Source organism: Phyllopteryx taeniolatus, chromosome 9 (genome assembly GCF_024500385.1).
Source record: "Phyllopteryx taeniolatus isolate TA_2022b chromosome 9, UOR_Ptae_1.2, whole genome shotgun sequence".
Classification (NCBI taxonomy): domain Eukaryota; kingdom Metazoa; phylum Chordata; class Actinopteri; order Syngnathiformes; family Syngnathidae; genus Phyllopteryx; species Phyllopteryx taeniolatus.
Window position 1 is genome coordinate 3,434,314 of NC_084510.1, and position 19,359 is coordinate 3,453,672.

General features: G+C 40.5%; 1 protein-coding gene across 8 annotated transcripts in view; it reads right to left on the reverse strand.

The window, feature by feature from the left end:
* atxn7l2a (ataxin 7-like 2a) overlaps positions 1 to 16,032 on the reverse strand; it is a 68,942-nt gene extending 52,910 nt beyond the window's left edge. Inside the window, exons 1-7 of one of the 8 annotated variants that reach the window (XM_061784510.1) lie at positions 15,766 to 16,029; positions 14,637 to 14,705; positions 8,999 to 9,353; positions 6,812 to 7,062; positions 4,908 to 4,997; positions 2,019 to 2,101; positions 225 to 436 (exon numbers count right to left, since the gene is read on the reverse strand). In XM_061784510.1, coding sequence (XP_061640494.1) covers positions 225 to 436; positions 2,019 to 2,101; positions 4,908 to 4,997; positions 6,812 to 7,062; positions 8,999 to 9,353; positions 14,637 to 14,705; positions 15,766 to 15,895 — 1,190 coding nt within the window. In that variant the 5' untranslated portion in view covers positions 15,896 to 16,029. Of the gene's footprint in view, positions 1 to 224; positions 437 to 2,018; positions 2,102 to 4,907; positions 4,998 to 6,811; positions 7,063 to 8,998; positions 9,354 to 14,636; positions 14,706 to 15,765 lie in introns of all 8 variants that reach the window. The other 7 variants (XM_061784506.1, XM_061784505.1, XM_061784503.1 and 4 more) reach the window with 7 other exon arrangements.
* Positions 16,033 to 19,359: the final 3,327 nt, after the last annotated feature.

Consider the following 19,359-nt stretch of genomic DNA (forward strand, 5'->3'; position numbering starts at 1 on the left):
AGTTACTGAAATGGGTGGTAAAGTGGCAGATAAAGCATTATTCAGGCACTCTTTGAAAATTTGACTTGTCCAAAGATCACATTTATATTTAAAAGGTCAATTTCCCTTTTCTGGTCTTTATCATAAGTTCTGAACAGATGGACGGAGAGTCCAATATGTGTTACTGTGTAGTAAAGCCTAAAGTACCATACACTGCATCCCTTATTAGTTTGAGCAAAGCTAACCTGAAAGCAGGGAGGGTGGCCAAAGGTCTCCGGCAGTGTGGAGCCCCATCTTGATCTCTTGGTATCTCTGGGCTGGGGGACCGTCCAGAGGAGGAACCTCCCTCCAGCGATTGTGCCCCCTTCTCACGGACCTTGGTCTTAAGTTCAGCCACTAACTGGTCAAAGTTCTTAGTGCGGCCTTGCACCTTCCTACGCTGGTGGATGGAATGGATCTGAATAACAGGACACAGGTGGTGAGCCACTTTTGACCCTGGTCCTCATCTGGTCAAAAATTCAACCATCTATAATTGCATAGTACAGTGAGTCTCAAAATGTGGTACGAGTACCACCTGGGGTACGCTCCCACCCTCCCTCCAGTTGTATAAAAAAAAGAATCATTGCCCAAGTAAAGTTAAGTTATATTTAACTTAAGTTAGAAACATTTGCATTTACTCTTTAAGAACAGACTTTTAAAATATTTATTAAGGTACTTTTTTAAAATATGTACAATACACACTAAATTATTAAGCACTTGTTTAAAATGTTCCTATATTTAAGCGCAGTGTTGATGTTCAAACAGGTTAATTTACAGTGGCTTAATATAAAATACACTTTTTAGGAATAGAACCTCGCTCTTGTTTTTCAATGAACACTATGTTTCTGTTTATTAATGTTGGTCATGGTGGTACTTGGAGAGCTCAGATTTTCTTTTTAGGTCGTACGTGGCGTAAAATGTTTGCAAACCACTGGCATAGTACAATTAAAGTGACTGCATTTATAAAATAAATATAAATACAATCAATATTGAATAAGACTATTCTTCTTTTCCTTTGGGGTTGTCCCGTTAGGGGACGTCACAGTGCATCACCCTTTTCCATTTATGCCCGTCTCCTGCATCATACTCTCTAACATAAACAGCTATCCACCTTCTCTTTGGCCGATTGTCACTGCCCCCCCGCCCCTCCATCTTCAGCCTGCTCCCTGCTTTCACTGCAGATCATAATGTCATCTGCGAACATCATGTTCCATGGAAAGTCAATAACACAGGGAAAAGGCCTTATGCATTCAGAGCAGGTTAAAGACTAAAATGTATTCTGGTCATTCTTTCTCAACAAGACTAGTGCGGCCTCACATCCACTTCCTGCTTCACACACATCAAGCACCACATTAAGGTAGACTTGCTGTGCTAGAAGTCTTACCACTCTATCAGTCATTGTCTACAAGAGGAGTATCTTTTCATCTTTTCTAAAAACATTTGACAGCGATACATTTAAATAAAACTGCTTAAATGATGACTTATTTTACAAACAGTAGATTTTAGGGATTGTTGAGATATTACAAATTCTGTATGTTTTGGATATGCATTCTGTGACAGATTATGGTTGGAAGGAAACTAGTCTGAGACTCATTTCTAAACATTTCAACTAAAAGACAGTTTCTTTCAAAATGAGCAGTAACACCAACATATTAACTCTACACTAAAATACATAACTCTATGCACTCTTCAGAAGGTGAGTTCTAATGTCAAATGAGAGTCAATACAAGACCTGGATCCAAGAATTACACATTTACCAAGGTAACGGTTAGAATTGCACATACATGAATACGGTGCTACCTTCAGTCAGGTCATATTTGTATTTCTTGCCAACTCTCTGATAAAGAATAATCACCACAAAATCTTAAAATGGGTGAATTTTGATTGGTACTGAAACAACCTACTTTTCTTCTGTGCGGTGTAGACAGTGGGTCATATTCAGAAGGGAAAAAGAAAACCGCCAAGAGAACAGGTGACTGCAATGAAGGTTTGGAGCTTACATTACACGTCAGGAGGCGAGTGCAGACTTTCTTCCTGTCGGGATCAAGGACACCACAGTGTTTGTCCAAGTCACACTCTCTTTCTAGAAACACACAGAGAACCATTAATGTTTAACGTCACACATTCAAAGAAACATTCAACATAACACTTCATCACAACATGGTAGGAGTAAGCATCACAAGACCAGGAATCTTTACACAAATTCAATTTCCAAGCTACAACTACAGAAGCCTTCCTAGGCATGAGAAGTTATGCATCTATGTTAATTGGCGTTAATAAGCAGACTGATGGCATGATGGCTTGCATTTCATACCTGTGTAATAGACAACCACAAGTGTTTTTGAAGTTATCTCCCTATTTAGATTCCATTCAATACATGCAATCAACATTATTTTACTGTGCTTATTATGTTCCCACACTCTTATTCTAAAGTGTAACCACATTATGTTTTCATGAAAAGAAAAGGTAAGGATGTACAGCTGAATGTACAAACCCCAACTCAAATGAAGTTGGGATGTTTTGTAAAACAAAAACAGAATAAAATGATTTGCAATTACTTTTCAACCTACACTACATTGCCAAAGGTATTCACTCACCTGCCTTGACTCACATATGATCTGAGGTGGCATCCCCTTCTCAATCAATAGGGTTTAATATGATATCAGTCCACCTTTTCCAGGTATAACAGTTTTCAGTCTTCTGAAAAGGCTTTCCACAAGGCTCAGGAGTGTGTGTAGAAAATTTTTGACCACGGTTCCAGAAGCACATTTGTGAGGTCACGCCGTGATGTTGGACGAGAAGGCCTGACTCTCAGTCGGCACTCTAATTAATCCCACGGATGCTTTATCACGTTGGTCTCATGACGCTGTGCAGCCCAGTCAAGTGCATCCACACCGAACTCTCATACATGTGTTTATGGCCCTTGCTTTGTGAATTGGTACACAGTCATATTGGAACAGGAAGTGGCCATCTTCAAACTGTTACCGCTAAGTTGGGAGCAATGAATTGTACAAAAGCTCTTGGTATGCTGAATCTTTCAGAGTTCCTTTCACTGGAACTAAGGACCAATATTTTGGACAATTCCATGCTCCCACCTTTGTTGGAATATTTCTTCCATTTCTTACATGGCTGTGCACCAATGCACAAAGCAAGGTCCATAAAGACATGGATGAGAGAATTTGGTGTGGATGAACTTGACTGGCCTGCACAGAGTCCTGACCTCAACCCGATAGAACACCTTTGGGATGAATTAGAGCAGAGACTGGTCATTCTCGTCCAACATAAGTGTGTGACCTCAAAAATGCGGTTCTGGAAGAATGGTCAAAAATTCCCATAAACACACTTCAAAACCTTTTGTACAGCCTTCCCAGAAGAGTTGACGCTGTTATAGGTGCAAAAGGTCGACCAACGTCATATTGAACCCTATCAATTAGGAATGGGAGGTCACTTAAGTTCATGTCTGAGTCAAGGCAGGTGAGCGAATACTTTTGGCAATATAGTGTATTTTCAATTGAATACACTACAAAGACAAGATATTTAATGTTCAAACTGATGAACTTTTGGGGGGAAATATTTTCCCATTTTGAATTTGATGCCTGCAACACAAAAAAAACTGGGACAGGGGCAACGAAAGACTGGGAAAATTGAGGAATGATAAAACAAACACCTGTTTGGAACATTTCACGGGTGAACAGGTTAATAAGAAACAGATATCATGATTGGTTATAAAAGGAGCATCCCGAAAGGATCAGTTGGAGCAGCATCAAGCAAGGATGGGGCAAGGTTCACCACTTTGTGAACAACGGCATGAGCAAATAGTCCAACAGTTGAAGAACATTTCTCAATTAACAATTGCAAGGAATTTAGGGATTTTATCACCTACGGTCCATATCATCATCAAAACGATTCAAAGAATTTTGAGAAATATCTACATGTAAGTAAGTGGCAAGGCCGAAAACCAACATTAAATTGAAACGTGACCTTCGATCCCTCATGCCTGGATCAGACTACAAGACAAACGTGGTCTTTCACAATGGCACTATGTCAGACGACTGCCATAAAATCTTGCCATATCTTGGTAAGCCACTGGCAACTAGGGTTGGGCATAGTTTGAATTTGAGCGATTCTGGTTCCGATTCCAGCTCCTTATTTTGGTTCCGGTTCCAAATGATTCTCGATTCAGATTCTTTTAGGGGGCTGGGTTTAAAACGTTCGCATGGTTTAAATAAAGGATGTCCAAATTATGAACATCCATTTTCTTAGCAGCCTGCAGCATAGACTAAAATGAACATTTGACTCGGGGTTCTTTATAACCAGTATCAATATCAAACCTATGAACTAAAAGGCAATGTGTGTCAAACTAACCCAATTGACTTTATATTCATTAATTAGTGTTTCAGCTTAATTTTAAAAATAGCATTGTTAAAATTGTTATCTGGGACCATTTCAGCACATCAAATGGTTTATATGTGCAAGTTTTAACGTGACTTCGTGCTTTGAGCTTGTAGCCTTTTATTTTGAAGGGTATGCACTGGAACTCAGAAAACACAAAAACTTCACACGGCACCGGTGATGTATTTTTTTATTTTTTTTAATGGATGGGACCAAATGCTATAAAACACTAATTCCTTTCCCGATTTTCACCGATGAGACAAGGTTTGTCATACTGTGAGATGTTTATGTGACCTTTGTCCCAATTCATTGTGATTTAAAGTTGCTACAGTGACGTTTTAGCTCAATGTTAAGCTTTTTTTTTTCTGTCATCGGCTCTTACGTTGATTTGAAGACTAAAATAAATGCTAAAAACCATCAGTGCAAAAGTGCAACCAACCGTTTACCTTGTTAGCTGTCTCAGTGTTGGCATAGATGTATTTTATTGTTTCACTCACCCAGTTGACTGAGAGTTGACTTGACTGAAGCTCCGCGCGTTGTAGGCCGAGGCTCGGGGCGCGTCGGACGCGACACATCGTGAAAGCCTCCTTTGCACAATATAAATCTTATTCCAAGTGTTGCACTGAGGCGACTGGTCATTCATTTTAACAAAGTTAAGACACATTTTGACACATTCATTTTAACAAAGACACATTTGCATATTCACATACTTTTAGTACAATACAGCTCATAAGCAGGCAACATAATGTTATACAGCCTAGCAAGCTAGTGCTAGCACTAACGTTTGTATGTAAACATACCGGCGTTCTGTCCAATCATCCTCTAATGCTTTGGTAAAAATTGGTTCGTGCGTGTGAATAAATGTTGACAATGGAGCCCCAGTATTTTGACAACAGCAACCAAGGAAGGTGAGGCACCGGTTGCAATGGCAATTCTATTGGTCGACGTCAAGGTGCGCTGTCGGAGAATTGTCGTTCATATGTCACACTACACAGAAGATAGCCCACCCCCAAAAAAAACATGCTACACTTTGCATTTTGGCATCGTAGGGCTATCGTAGGGTCAAATCATTGGTTGTGGATTATGTCACACTAAAGGTTTTGTCATTGCCGAAAAAATATGTTGAGTCCGATCCGGGAAATTGGCCGCAATAGCTAATCGGGCCAATATCGCAACTAAAATCCTGACCTGAACTAGCCATCAGGTGGCACTGGATTAAAAACCATCATTATTGTGTAAAGGATATTGCCAAGTGGGATCAGGAACACTTCAGAACACCAGAGTCAGTTAACACAGTTGATCGCATCATCTACAAATGCAAGTTAAAACTCTACAATGCAAAGCGAAAGCCATATATCAAAAACACCCAGAAATGCAGCTGGCTTTGTTTTTGGAAAATCATGGACGTCATGTCCTCCGGGCCAAAGAGGAAAAGGACCATGCGATCTGATATCAGCGGAAAGTTCAAAAGCCAGCGTCTGTGATGGTTTGGAGTGTGTTGTGCAAGTTACCCATGCCACAGGCACTATCTGTAAAGTCACCATTAATGCTTGAAGGTACATGCAGGTTTTGGAGCAACATATGGTGCCATCCAAGAAACGTCTTTTTCAGGGATGTACCCGCTTATTTTAGCAAGACAATGCCAAGCCACATTCTGGACGTGTTACGACAGCGTGGCTTCGTAGTAAAAGAGTGAGAGTACTAGATTGGCCTGTCAGCAGTCCAGACCTGTCTCCCATTGAAAAGTGTGGCAAAACCCCAGACTGTGGAGCAACTGAATGGGAAAATGGAAAGATTTCTACCTACAAAGTTTCAACAATTGGTGTCCTCAGTTCCCAAATGCTTATGTTGACACGTGTGTTGTTAAAAGGAAAGGTGATGTAGATTACAGGAATAAACAGGCCTGCCCCAGGTTTTTTGGAATGCTTTGCAGGCATCACATTCAATATGGGTGAATATTTGCAAAAAAAAATAAAAAGTTGATCAGTTTGAACATTAAATATATTGTCTTTTTAGTGTATTCAATTAAATATAGGTGGGAAATGATTTGCAAATAATTTTATTCAGTTTTTATTTACGTTTTACACAACGTCCCAACTTCATTGAAATTGGGGGTTGTACAAAGTAACGTTTAATCATGGCTAGGTATTGCCATTTCCTCTTAAAGGACATCGGACATACTGCTCAACCTTGAGGTATTCATCATATTATCCTGATTTTAATCTATCATCCGATAGCATTTGTTCCCGTTTCTTTCTGTCACAGTATAAAAAGTACTATTAAATTATATTGAGAAGATTCAACAATGATTATTATTAGGCAGATAACACAAAGTGTAAGATACAGTAAGCATGTATCCTTCAAAAGCCAACTTTTTAAAATTAAGATCCCCAGCACTTACTGGAGGCCACTTTGTTGTATGGCCTGGGAATACGGTGGTTTGGGACCACTGATGCTGGAGAAGAATCCTTCCTTTGCGCGTGGGGCCTGTCAATGGGTGAAGGCCTACCAGGTGGGGTGCCTCCGTGTGGCCATGGGGGGTCTCTAATGGATGTGGGTGGAGAGCAAATTGGAGGCTCCAGAGGTGGTGGCTGCTTAAATACTGATGAATCTGTGTGGCTGCTGTGGGATGATTTTTCCAGTGGGGAATGTCTGTTGATGAGAGACAACCGACCATTAGAATGTTTCCTCATAAATATAATACAAGTGAGTAGTCTGCAAAAGTTGGTTAAAGCCTCAAAATACATTCACAATTTCTAAAACACATCTGAAGTGACTGCTTATCACATGAGGACACAGTCAACAAATGTTCTGTAACTTGGTGGTCCTGGTTGAATTCATTCACATGGAGAGCTACTGTATGGTTACCGGCGTTACGGATGAACTGGCTCACGACTCCAGCTGTGGGCATTGGAACAGTCCACTAAATTTTGTCTTCCTATCTGCAGATTTGTCACTTCTTCAAATCACGACAGAGAAATTGTTCAACTATCCCAAGTTTTCAATAACTGTTTGAAACACGACATTATGTCTGACATTGAAGATTTGCTTTCACCGTTGTTTGTCTCATCAGGGCGGGATGAATACACACAATTTCAGCATGAAATATAGAAATATACTATTCACAAATGCTCTCAAACAATTGTATTTTGTTAATATGTGTGGTATGAGGTACAGGTATCATTGTTGTCCACTTAGGTTCACCATCCTCACTATTTTGACACTGTAATCGTATTGAAAGTGTCAATAAAGTTCTCTCCTTCCACAATGATGAACCTTGTCACCTTAGGAGTTTCTGTACTATGGTCTACTAGCACAGCCTTTGTATCATGGTGTAAGGGATCTTTCTAAATAACACAATGTCTAAGCTAACCTACTACATCCCTTTATTTAAAGAGCATTACGGCTGCTCAGAATGAACACAAAAAAAGGAACTGGAACTGGCGGTTTAGTCAATATGGAAGGACTTGACCAAACAGCAGTCAATTAGGCCCATAAGCTTTAGATGTCTACAAGAAAGCAGAAGGTGAATATGAAACTGAATACGAGCTTCATCATTCAGTATAACAATGACCCCCAAGCATGCATCTCAACCAACAAAGTAGAGTATTTTAACTTTTGGAACAGGCCAGCCAGATCCCAAACTTCAAGGGGGAATGAAGCCTTTTTATTTATTTATTTATTTTTTAACATATGTGCCTAAACTAGTCTAAACACGGTATTCGGATTAATATTGCATTCATGAAATATGAATTAAACTGATTAATTCATCAATTTTCATGCATCTCAGGGGCCGCCATATTTGCCAATATCACCCTCTGCTGTCGACCGAATGTAATGTCACAGCTGGTCTTGCGCTTGCGTTACAAACGTGACGTGACCAAACCTTGAAAACAGATTAGCGGACTCCCTGTGTATGTTGCAATAATTAGGGGTTGATGAAATGATGGTTTGAGACCCGCCGCGTCTGAAAAACTAACATACTGTAACTACGGGTTGATGACATGATGATTTGAGGTTCAAATCATTATATCATCAACCCGTAGTTATGCTAGTTATCCCCACATACACGGGGAGTTTGGTAATCCGTTTTTCCGTGTTTGGTCACGGGACATTCGCAACGCAAGCAAGAGAGCAGCTGTGATGTTATTTCAGTTGACAGCAGAGACCGATATTGCCAAACATTGCAGGCCCCTGAGATGGATTAAAATTTATGAAATAATCCGTTTAATTCTTATTCCACAAATGCGATATTAACCATAACACCCCGTTTAGACGCGTGGGGTTATATACAACATATTCTTGCCCCCCTCCAAAAATAAAATAAAAAGGGGAGGGCTTTACTTTATAACCAATGGAAAATCTGCAGGTGACACGCTGTGCACAACTGATGCGCAACCCGACCCTACCCCACAAGCATTAGTTTTAGTGTATGCACACTTAGGCAACCACACGTATTTTTTCATTTTCTGTTGAATTTGTACTTTTAACAGTGGTGTGTTCACTTTTAATATCCACAGTATCAACAGTAATATAAAGATATCAAATCACTGATCACACCCTCATATCCAGCCCTCTCTATTCTTACCGTACTCCTTCCTTTGTGTTTTTGGCGGGTCTGTGCTGCGGGGGTGTAGAAGGGGCTTGGGAAGATGGTCTAACTGACCCGTCACCTGGGCCTCGACCATCCCATGATGAGGCAGGAATGATATTGTTCCCCTGAGAAGGAGAATGGCTGTGATGGTTCCTCTGCTGGGGCTGGGGAGCCGGGGAGCGTATTCGAGCATAAAGTTTGGACAGAGGGCCATGTCTCCGCTCGCAGTGCTTCTCGAATGCTTGTGGCTTCACTACTTGACCACAGTGGCTACACACCACAAGGTAGAAGTCATCGTAACCAGGGTACAGGCCAAAGATTGACATGTCTGTTAGAAGAACCCAGAGGACTGTTAAGGGACAAACAATGATAAATGTGCACCTGTTTCATGAAAGAGTTACCATAATGATGTCAAAAACTGACTTCAAACTCACCTTTTAGATAGATAGATAGATAGATAGATAGATAGATAGATAGATAGATAGATAGATAGATAGATAGATACACAAATATATAGTGGGTACGGTAAGTATTCAGACTTCACTTTTATTCACTTTTGTTATATTGCAGGCATTTGCTAAAATCATTTGTTCATTTTTCCCCTCAATGTACACACAGCACCCCATATTGGCAGAAATAAATGGAATTGTTGAAAATTTTGCAGATTTATTAAAAAGAGAAAAATTTCAATATCACAGAGCCATAAGTATTCAGAACCTATATAACTCCATATTTAACTCTGGTGCTGTCCATTTCTTCTGATCATCCTTGAGATGCTTCTACACCTATATAAGACCTTACAGTGCATATCAGAGCAAATGAGAATCATGAGGTCAAAGGAACTGCCTGAAGAGCTCAGCGACAGAATTGTGGCAAGGCACAGATCTGGCCAAGGTTACAAAAACAATTCTGCTACACTTAAGGTTCCTATGAGCAAAGTGGCCTCCATAATCCGTAAATGGAAGACGTTTGGGATGACCAGAACCCTTCCTAGAGCTGGCCGTCCGGCCAAACTGAGCAATCGGGGGAGAAGAGCCTTGGTGAGAGAAGTAAAGAAAAACCCAAAGATCACTCTGGCTGATCTTCAGAGATGCAGTCAGGAGATGGGAGAAAGTTCTAGAAAGTCAACCATAACTGCAGCCCTCCACCAATCGGGGGTTTATGAAGCCTCTCCTCAGTGCAAGACAAAAGAAAGCCCACATGGAGTTGGTTAAAAAAATACCTGAAGGACTCCGAGATGGTGAGAAAAAAGATTCTCTGGTCTGATGATACCAAGATAGAACTTTTTGGCCTTAATTCTAGGCGGTATGTGTGGAGAAAAGCAGGCACTGCTCATCACATGTCTAATACAGTCCCAACAGTGAAGTATGGTGGTGGCAGCATCATGCTGTGGGGGTGTTTTTCAGCTGCAGGGACAGGACGACTGGTTGCAATCAAAGGAAAGATGAATGCGACCAAGTACAGGGATATCCTGGACGAAAACCTTCTCCAGAGTGCTCAGGACCTCAGACTGGGCCGAAGATTCACCTTCCAACAAGACAATGACTCTAAGCACACAGCTGAAATAACAAAGGAGTGGCTTCAGAAGAACTCTGTGACTGTTCTTGAATAGCCCAGCCAGAGCCCTGACTTAAACCCAATTGAGCAACTCTGCAGAGACCTGAAAATGGCTGGCCACCAATGTTCACCATCCAACCTGACAGAATTGGAGAGGATCTGCAAGGAGGAATGGCAGAGGATCCCCAAATCCAGGTGTGAAAAACTTGTTGCATCATTCCAAAAAAGACTCATGGCTGTATTAGCTCAAAAAGGTGCTTCTACTAAATACTGAGCAAAGGATCTGATACTTATGGCTGTGTGATATTTCAGTTTTTCTTTTGTGATAAATCTGCAAACATTTCAACAATTCCGTTTTTTTCTGTCAATATGGGTTGCTTGTGTACATTGAGGAAAAAAATGAAATTAAATGATTTTAGCAAATGGCTGCAATATAACAAAGAGTGAAAAAAATTAAGGGGGTCTGAATACTTTCCATAACCACCGTATACACACACACACACACATACACATACATACAGCGGCTGAAATAAGTATTTAACACGTCACCATTTTTCCTCAACAAATATATTTCAAAAAGTGCTTTTGACATGAAACCAGATGTTGGGAACAACCCAAGTAATCCATACATACACAGAAAGTAGAACAAATAAGATCAGAAATTAAGTTGTGTGTAATAATGTGAAATGACACGGAAAAAGTATTGAACACATGAAGGGAGATGCAAAAAGGTATTGAAAGCCAAGACAACACCTAAAATCTATCAATAATCAAACAGCAATCCAGCCCCTTGTCAGTGCAAATGAATATCAGCTGGTTCAGTCCGAATTGATGGCCTAAAAAAAGGTCTCATTGCTAAGGTGTGAGTCTCGAGACATAACAGGATGGGTAAGACCAAAGAGGTGTCTCAAGACCATCGCAAACTAACTGCTGCAAAACGATGGCATATCTAAGCTTCTGAATGTTCCAGTGAGCACGGTTGGGGCCATAATACGTAAGTGGAAAGCCAATCATACCACCAGAAATTTGCTTAGATCAGGAGCTCCTCACAAGATTTCTGACAGAGGAGTGCAATGAATAATCAGAAGAGTTGTCCAAGAGCCAAGGACCACCTTAGGAGAGCTTCAAAAAGACCTGGAATTCGCAGGCACTGTTGTCACAAGGAAAACAGGTAGTAATGTACTCCGCCATGGCCTATATGCACACTCACCACGCAAGACCCCATTGCTGGAAAAAAAGCATGTCAAAGTTTAAAGTTTGCTGAACAACATTTGGACAAGCCAGTTAAATAGAGGAAGAATATAGTCTGATCTAATGAGAGCAAAAGTTAACTCTTTGGATGCCATAATGCACACCATGATTGGAGGAGAAATGGTACTTACTGCACATCACCCTAAAAACACTATACCAACAGTGAAGTTCGGCGGTGGGAACATGATGGTGTGGGGCTGCTTTTCAGCAAATGGTACTGGTAAACTTCACATTATAGAAGGAAGGATGAATGGGCAAATGTACAGAGACATTCTTGACAAAAATCTGCGGCTATTTACGAGGATAATGAAAATGAAACGAGGGTGGACATTTCAGCAGGATAATGATCCAAAACTTACTGCCAAGGAAACTCAATTGGTTTCAAAGAAAAAAAAATAAAACTGCTAGAATGGCCTAGCCAATCACCTTACTTGAATCCAATTGAAAATCTATGGAAAGAACTTAAACTAAAGGTCCATAAAAGAAGCCTACGAAACATTCAAGAATGAAGACTGCTTGTGTGGAGGAATGGGCCAAAATCACTCCAGAGTAATGCATGAGACTTGTTTCTCCATACAGAAGGCGCCTTGAAGCTGTCATTGCAAACAAAGGCTTTTGTACAAAGTATTAATTAAATACCAGTTGGCATGTTTCATACTTTTTCCCTGTGTCATTTCACATTATAACACATAACTTAATTTCTGAGCTTATTTGCTCTACTTTCTTTGTATGCATGGGTTACTTGGGCAGCTCCTAACATCTGGTGAAATCTTCATGTCAATAGCACCTTTGGAAATATATGTAGTGAGAAAAATGGTGACATGTTGAATGCTTATTTCAGCCGCTTTATATACACATTTATATAGACATATACAGAGGCTGCAAAAAAGTATTTAGCACATAATTTTTCTCACTAAATATACTACTCAGTCAAACAACTACTCAAGTACAGAGTAACTCATGAATAACTTCTGATTTAAAAAAAAAATGAATTCATTAATAAAAAAAATACAATTATAAAATAATAAGAATATATGGGAATCCACACACAACTACCACTGTTTCAATTTTAAACTGGCCAAAAACCAACAACACACGGAGTGGGACCTACAGAAACCTTATTTGCTTTATTCACTTAAATGACATCATGAAGAAGGTGTTTACTGACCAGACTTATTGAGAGTGTGTGTCTGCATGCGTGCGTGCATGTATGTGTGCGAGAGCGAGAGAGAGCGAAACATCTGCAACTTACCGCAAGGTGTTTTCTCAAGTTAGAAGTGGGCTGAAATATCCACGTTTGGGCAGTCACAATTTAAGACTGTGCCACATGACAAAATTGTTGTTTTTCTGAGTCTCTAAAGTAAAAACTCGTGGCTGTCCCGCCCCCCACAAAATGAGTCACTTTGATCGGCCCACGAACGGTTTGTGTGATTGCCTTGTGCTGTCTGATTTTTGGAGTCCAGTGGCACTCATTGGCGCAGTGGCCTCCTTTGCGGAAGTCAAAGATGAAGTCCAAAAATAGATTGCGCACGCAATAATGGATAAATAAAAGTAGCGTGCAGCATGTCGATCATTGTAACGGAATAAAAGTATCGATTCTTCTTCACATAACTACTCAAGTAAAAGTAAAAAGTATGGTTCATTCAAACTACTCTCACAAGTACAATTTATCCAAAATGTTATTTGAGTAAATGTAATGGAGAAAATCTAGTGCGTTACTCCCCAATTCTGATGGCGGGAGACGTCAGTGTGTGCCAAACACAGTTGTCACCTCAATTTAGAGAGATTTACGTCTAATGCTTTTTCTCATTCCTGAGGTATGCATGATCAATTTCAAATTCAATTAAGCTGAGACTGAGTGCTTTTACATGTTAAGAGCGGTTAATTTTTATTTATTTATTTTACACTTGTACATACAATTAAGACCAATTACAAAACAATTCATTATGGAAAACTATTACGTGAATTCCAAACAAACTGAGGGTCTGCCAATGTCAAGGAACAGAATGAGTGACCGATGTTCCACTATCTAACCATTCAATTTGTGAGCTTGTGAGCAATAAATGTAAAATGCCTTGCATGACCATCTAACATGAAGCTGTGGTGATCATGTGACGCGTCATATGCAATGCCCGTTCTTCATTACACAGTACCAACTAGGATCAGCTGTACCTGCTTTTGACGGTTTACTATTGGTACTGTCCAGTTGAAATAAGCATATGTAGGCTGCTCGGCCTTAGGGATGACTGCCAAGACTTGGTTAAGGATCTGCCATCGGTTTAGATGATTTCTGACGGTGGTTGATATAATCATATGAGAAAAATACAGAATTTGTGTGATAAAGTAATTACTTGGAATGTTCGATACCACTTTTTTTCAGTCTGATAGCAGTATGAGTATTCATTCTTGAGTACTCACCGATGCCACTAGTACTTTTGATACATAACATTTCAATTAACACGACAGATAATTGTGAACAAAGACGTTTCCTTCTTTCTGACGCGCACAACAATTCAAACCGCCACAATTTAGCGGCAACTACTGGTGAGGAGGACCTAATGTCGATATTCGCAGCCTTCACGACTACCCTATACTTTGAAAAAAGGCCAATATCGGCCCAATAGAGATAACTGGTATCAGTATTTGTCCATTCCTCGGTTTTATACACACATATACTGCGGATAATGATTATCATAATATTGTCCAGGTCATTAAAAAACAGGTATATTGTCACAAACCAGCTGCTATAAAAACATGACGTAGAAGACAATAATACCACTAATACTTCATTTTAAAAGGCAACAACAATTTATCCCAGACTTACCCTCCTTGCTGAGTGACATTGCCTCTGCAGCCTTTTTGCCATTTTTACTGCAGTCATCCACATCAGGTCCTAAAACAACACACATGAAGAACATTTTCAGGAAGTTCCTCCATCTGTGAGGGGAGGTGATGCACAATATGAAGTTGCACATTAGGCTACTGGAAAACAATTTAATCGGTTTACAATGCTAACTATTTCTGCAAAAATTCACACAATGCTCTTAAACTAAGTTGAATAAACGGCTGTGCAGAGGTGAACTGTTTAGGCGTTTAATGTGATTGTCAACTATTAGCCAGGTCAATGTTCTAGTGTAGTTGGGAAATAAAGAATATAAATGGTGAGATGCTGTGTATAGACTTTATTGGCGAGTTGTGAGCAGTTACAACTGGGTGGATGCCAAACAACGGGTGAGCGCGCACACTGAAAGCTGGGAAGGGCCAACTATTTTGGCTAAGAACTGTCACATAGGATTCCCTCGGGAGCACAAACATGGTAAACGTCAGTACATCGGAGGTGGTTGCGAAAGGAATCGGGGTGAAGTGCTAGAAAAAGACGAAAAGAACAAGAGTGACGTTAAGTTATGGCAAAGGAAAGGGTGGGCCAGCATTTCCATGACAGCATCAGACTCTTCTGTCACCAGTGTCTCCTCTCAGAATCCTCCAGCCATTAGCTGGCATGCTAATGCTAACCAACTATCTTGCCGTCAACGAATCGCCTATATAGCTTGTTAGCAAGCTAGCCTAGCTTTTCACGGCAAGAAGTTGATCGCACAGCCTGCCATACGAGCTTCATTCCGCTCTCATGTCACCACTGCCCGGCTCGTTTCATTGCAATTGAGCACATCCGACAAGCACAGGCTACATGAGTTTTAACAGAGCTTTCCCACTATAATTTAAAAATACAATTCGCCCATTAATAAGTTAGCCTGGTCATTTTTTTTTCATGACAACATATGCAGATAGACCGAGAGCAGTGCAACATGTTACCTATCCAGCGCTAGGACCCGGCAGGGTCTTTGTTTGGGTAACATGGCTAGCTCTGCCCGAGCTTTACACGAAAATAAACCCTTGGCTTGTTTTTATTAAACACATTCGTAGCAGCCAGATGTGGCGTCATTACGCTCTCTTACCGTCAGGTGCTGTCACACCGGCCCACTCGGCCCAAGCAGTCCAGCTTTGACCCACGAAATCATCGAAGCTAGGCAGCCGCCGATCGAGAGCAGCCATTACTTTCACTGCGCGTTCACGCACCGCCATCATCACTGCGCGGCAAACCACTTACGTCATAAGTCGCGCTCTCGACAAGCTGCTCGGAACTTGTCGCGTGCGCGTTTTTACGCGACACGAGTGAGGATGAGCGTTTCGGAAACGGGATGCACGGATGGAAAAACCACCACAGGAACACCGGAAAGGTTATGTTTGATAACTATTCTAACATATTTTTAAAATGATTCCTGTCCCGAGGTGAGTTCAGTATCCACCTGACTCTGGGGTCTGAACATTTGATATTTATTCAGCTATTTTCTATTACAAACTCCAACACTTTAGCTTAATTTAAATACCTTTAAGCATGTTTATTAAACAGCTTTTCAGAATTGTTTACATGTTAAAGGTTAAAGTGTAGCGAGCGCCCAGGCTCAGCAGCATGTCTCATGAAGTTAAACGAAAACGTAAACAAATACATAGCTCCGTAAAGTTTTCGACAGTAAATAAAGTTTTCCAAACTGAAATGTTAATCTTTCACTTTTTTTGTTTTAAGTTCAAACAAAACGTGCTGGGAGTTGCCAAGGTCAGAAGCACCTCATAAAGTTGACTGGGGAAAGAAGAAGAAGAAGAAGAAAAAAAAAAAAGTTGTCTCAAATGTACGGTTTTACATTTATTTCTCATCAGACATCGGATCTATCTATATCCATCTGTGTTCATCCATCACAGTCTGGTTTGGTGCTGCCACAAAAAAAAGGACAAACTCCAACTGCAACAGACAATCAAAACTGGTGAAAAAAACAATCGTCGGTACCCCACGACCCACCCTTGAGGACTTGCACGCTGCCAGAACTAAGACAAGAGCACGCAAAATCCTCTTGGACATTCCACATTCTGATCACCACCAATTCCAGCTTCTTCCCTCAGGTCAGCCCTATCGAACAGCTTTTTTTTTTTTTGTAACCTTGGCCAGATCTGTGCCTTCCCATGATTCTGTCTCTGAGCTCTTCAGGCATTTCCTTTGACCTCATGATTCTCATTTGCTCTGACATGCACTGTGAGCTGTAAGGTCTGATATAGACAAGTGTGTGGCTTTCCTAATCAAGTCCAATCAGTATAATCAAAAACAGCTGGACTCCAATGAAGGTGTAGAACCATCTCAAGGATGATCAGAAGAAATGGACAGCACCCATGTTAAATATGAGTGTCACAGCCAAGGGTCTGAACACTTATGGATGTGTGATATTTCAGTTTTTCTTTTTTTAATCTGCAAAAATTTCAACAATTCCATTTTTTTTCTGTCAATATGCCATGCTTTGTGTACATTGATGAGAAAAAAATGAACAGATGATTTTAGCAAATGGCTGCAATATAACAAAGAGTGGAAAATTTAAGGTGGTCTGAATACTTTCTGTACCCATTCTATAAACAAACAACCATTCGTACTCACATTCACACCTACCAATTTAGAGTTTTCCATTAACGGAGTCTGAAAATGTATGTTTCATATATACCAAATATTACTTCTATTAGTTTTATACAACCTTCACGTTATTTTGTTCCTTTGTTCCGGCCATGTTGTGCGTACTAGCTGTTCCCAGCCATGTTGTGACTATTAGCTGTTTTTTGATAAATTGAGTACAGCTGGACAAATATAATTGTTTTCATTCCTTTTTTTCTCTGACTTTCTCACTTCTAAATAACAAAGGTGTTTCTATGCTTGCACTTCAGTAAGGGGTAACAACTTGTGACGACTTGTATCTTTTCCTCTCTTTGCAAAGACCTTTCTTTCTTTTTTGTAATAAAACCCCACAAAAACAAGATTGCCTCCTTATTCTGCCAGAAAAAGATTTGCCAAAACAGTTGGTGTCAGAAGTGGGATTCTAGGATTGATCACAGATACCTGGGACCCCGGGAGTGATTGTTCATCCAGGACCAACGCACGAGTTCTGGCTCCACCCAAAGAATTATGACGGGGGGGCTGCCGGGGCTCTGGATGTCGGCTATCACCTCAGGGTCCAAACGGACCTGTTGTCCTTCAAACAAAGAATTATGGTAAAGGAAATTTTAATTCCTTCAAAATTGGACCATTTCATATGGTGTACTGTATTTGAAACAATCTTGCCTTTTGTAATAAGTGGTATTCGTAATTGCTCTCCCCACATTCCATTTGTAAAGGTCTGAGTCCTTACGTTCGGGTTAAAGTCTAGGTTAAGGTTCTGGATTAAAGTCCTTAAATTTGAATCAGGTTAAAGTCTAGATTACAGTTTCCCGGTTGGAGTTTGGAGGTTTGCGGTTTAGGTTCCCAGGTCAGAGTCCGACAATCAGGGGTGACAGTCCCCAACAATTTCCAAGATGTTTGAATCCTGTAAAAAAGAGAAGCGCTTCTAATGAGTACTGGAAATGGAAAGTGGGAAGAGCAAAAAAAAATAATTACCGGTGTATACATTACTTGGGTTGTTTGGGGAAGAACAAAAAAATAAGAATTGAGAAGAAATTTAGAAAAATGCCAAATGTCTGGATATGTGGTTGACTGTTAGATTTAGATGCAAACAGGGACAGAAGCTTCGGGTAAGTTACTGATAACTGTGTATCGCCTGTGGTCTAATCTGTCCGAGTTGGCCAAGGGGAGGATGTCAGGTTGTGGTTGCGAGCTGGGTTCCACAGTGGCCTCCACAAATCAATCACCCTATAACAAAGATCAAGGAGAGTGCAATCTGGAAGAAGACCAACAACACAACCCCGGCCCTAGGACATTCATACGTTTATTGTTCCATGTTGTGCGTACTAGCTGTTCCCAGCCATGTTGTGACTACTAGCTGTTTTTCGATAACTTGAGTGCAGCTGGACAAATAATTGTTTTCTTTCCTTTTCTTCCCTGACTTTCTCACTTCTATATAACAAAGGTGTTTCTTTGTATGGGGTAACAACCCGTGACGACTTGTATCTTTTCCTCTTTGCAAAGACTTTATTTTTTGTGATAAAAACCCACAAAGACAAGATTGCTTCCTTACTTATTCTGCCAGAAAAAGATTTGCCAAAACACTACCATGCATGCATGCATGCTTTTGGGATGTGGGAGGAAACCGGAGTATCTGGAGAAAACCCACACAGGCACGGGAAGAACATGCAAACTCCATACAGGCGAGCCGGATTTGAACCCGGGTCCTCAAAGCTGTGAGGCAGATGTGCTAACCAGGAGTACACCGTGCTACTATATATACAGTGGCGCAAAGTATTTAGTCAGCCACCAATTGTGCAAGTTCTCCCACTTCAAAAGATGAGAGAGGCCTGTAATTTTCATCGTAGGTATAACTCACCTATGAAAGACGAAATGAGAAAAAAAAATCCAGAAAATCACTGTCTGATTTTTAAATAATTTATTAGCAAATTATGGTGGAAAATAGTTATTTGGTCAAACAAACAAGCAAGATTTCTGGCTCTCACAGGCCTGTAACTTCTTTAAGAGGCTCCTCTGTCCTCCACTCATTACCTGTATTAATGGCACCTGTTTGAACTCA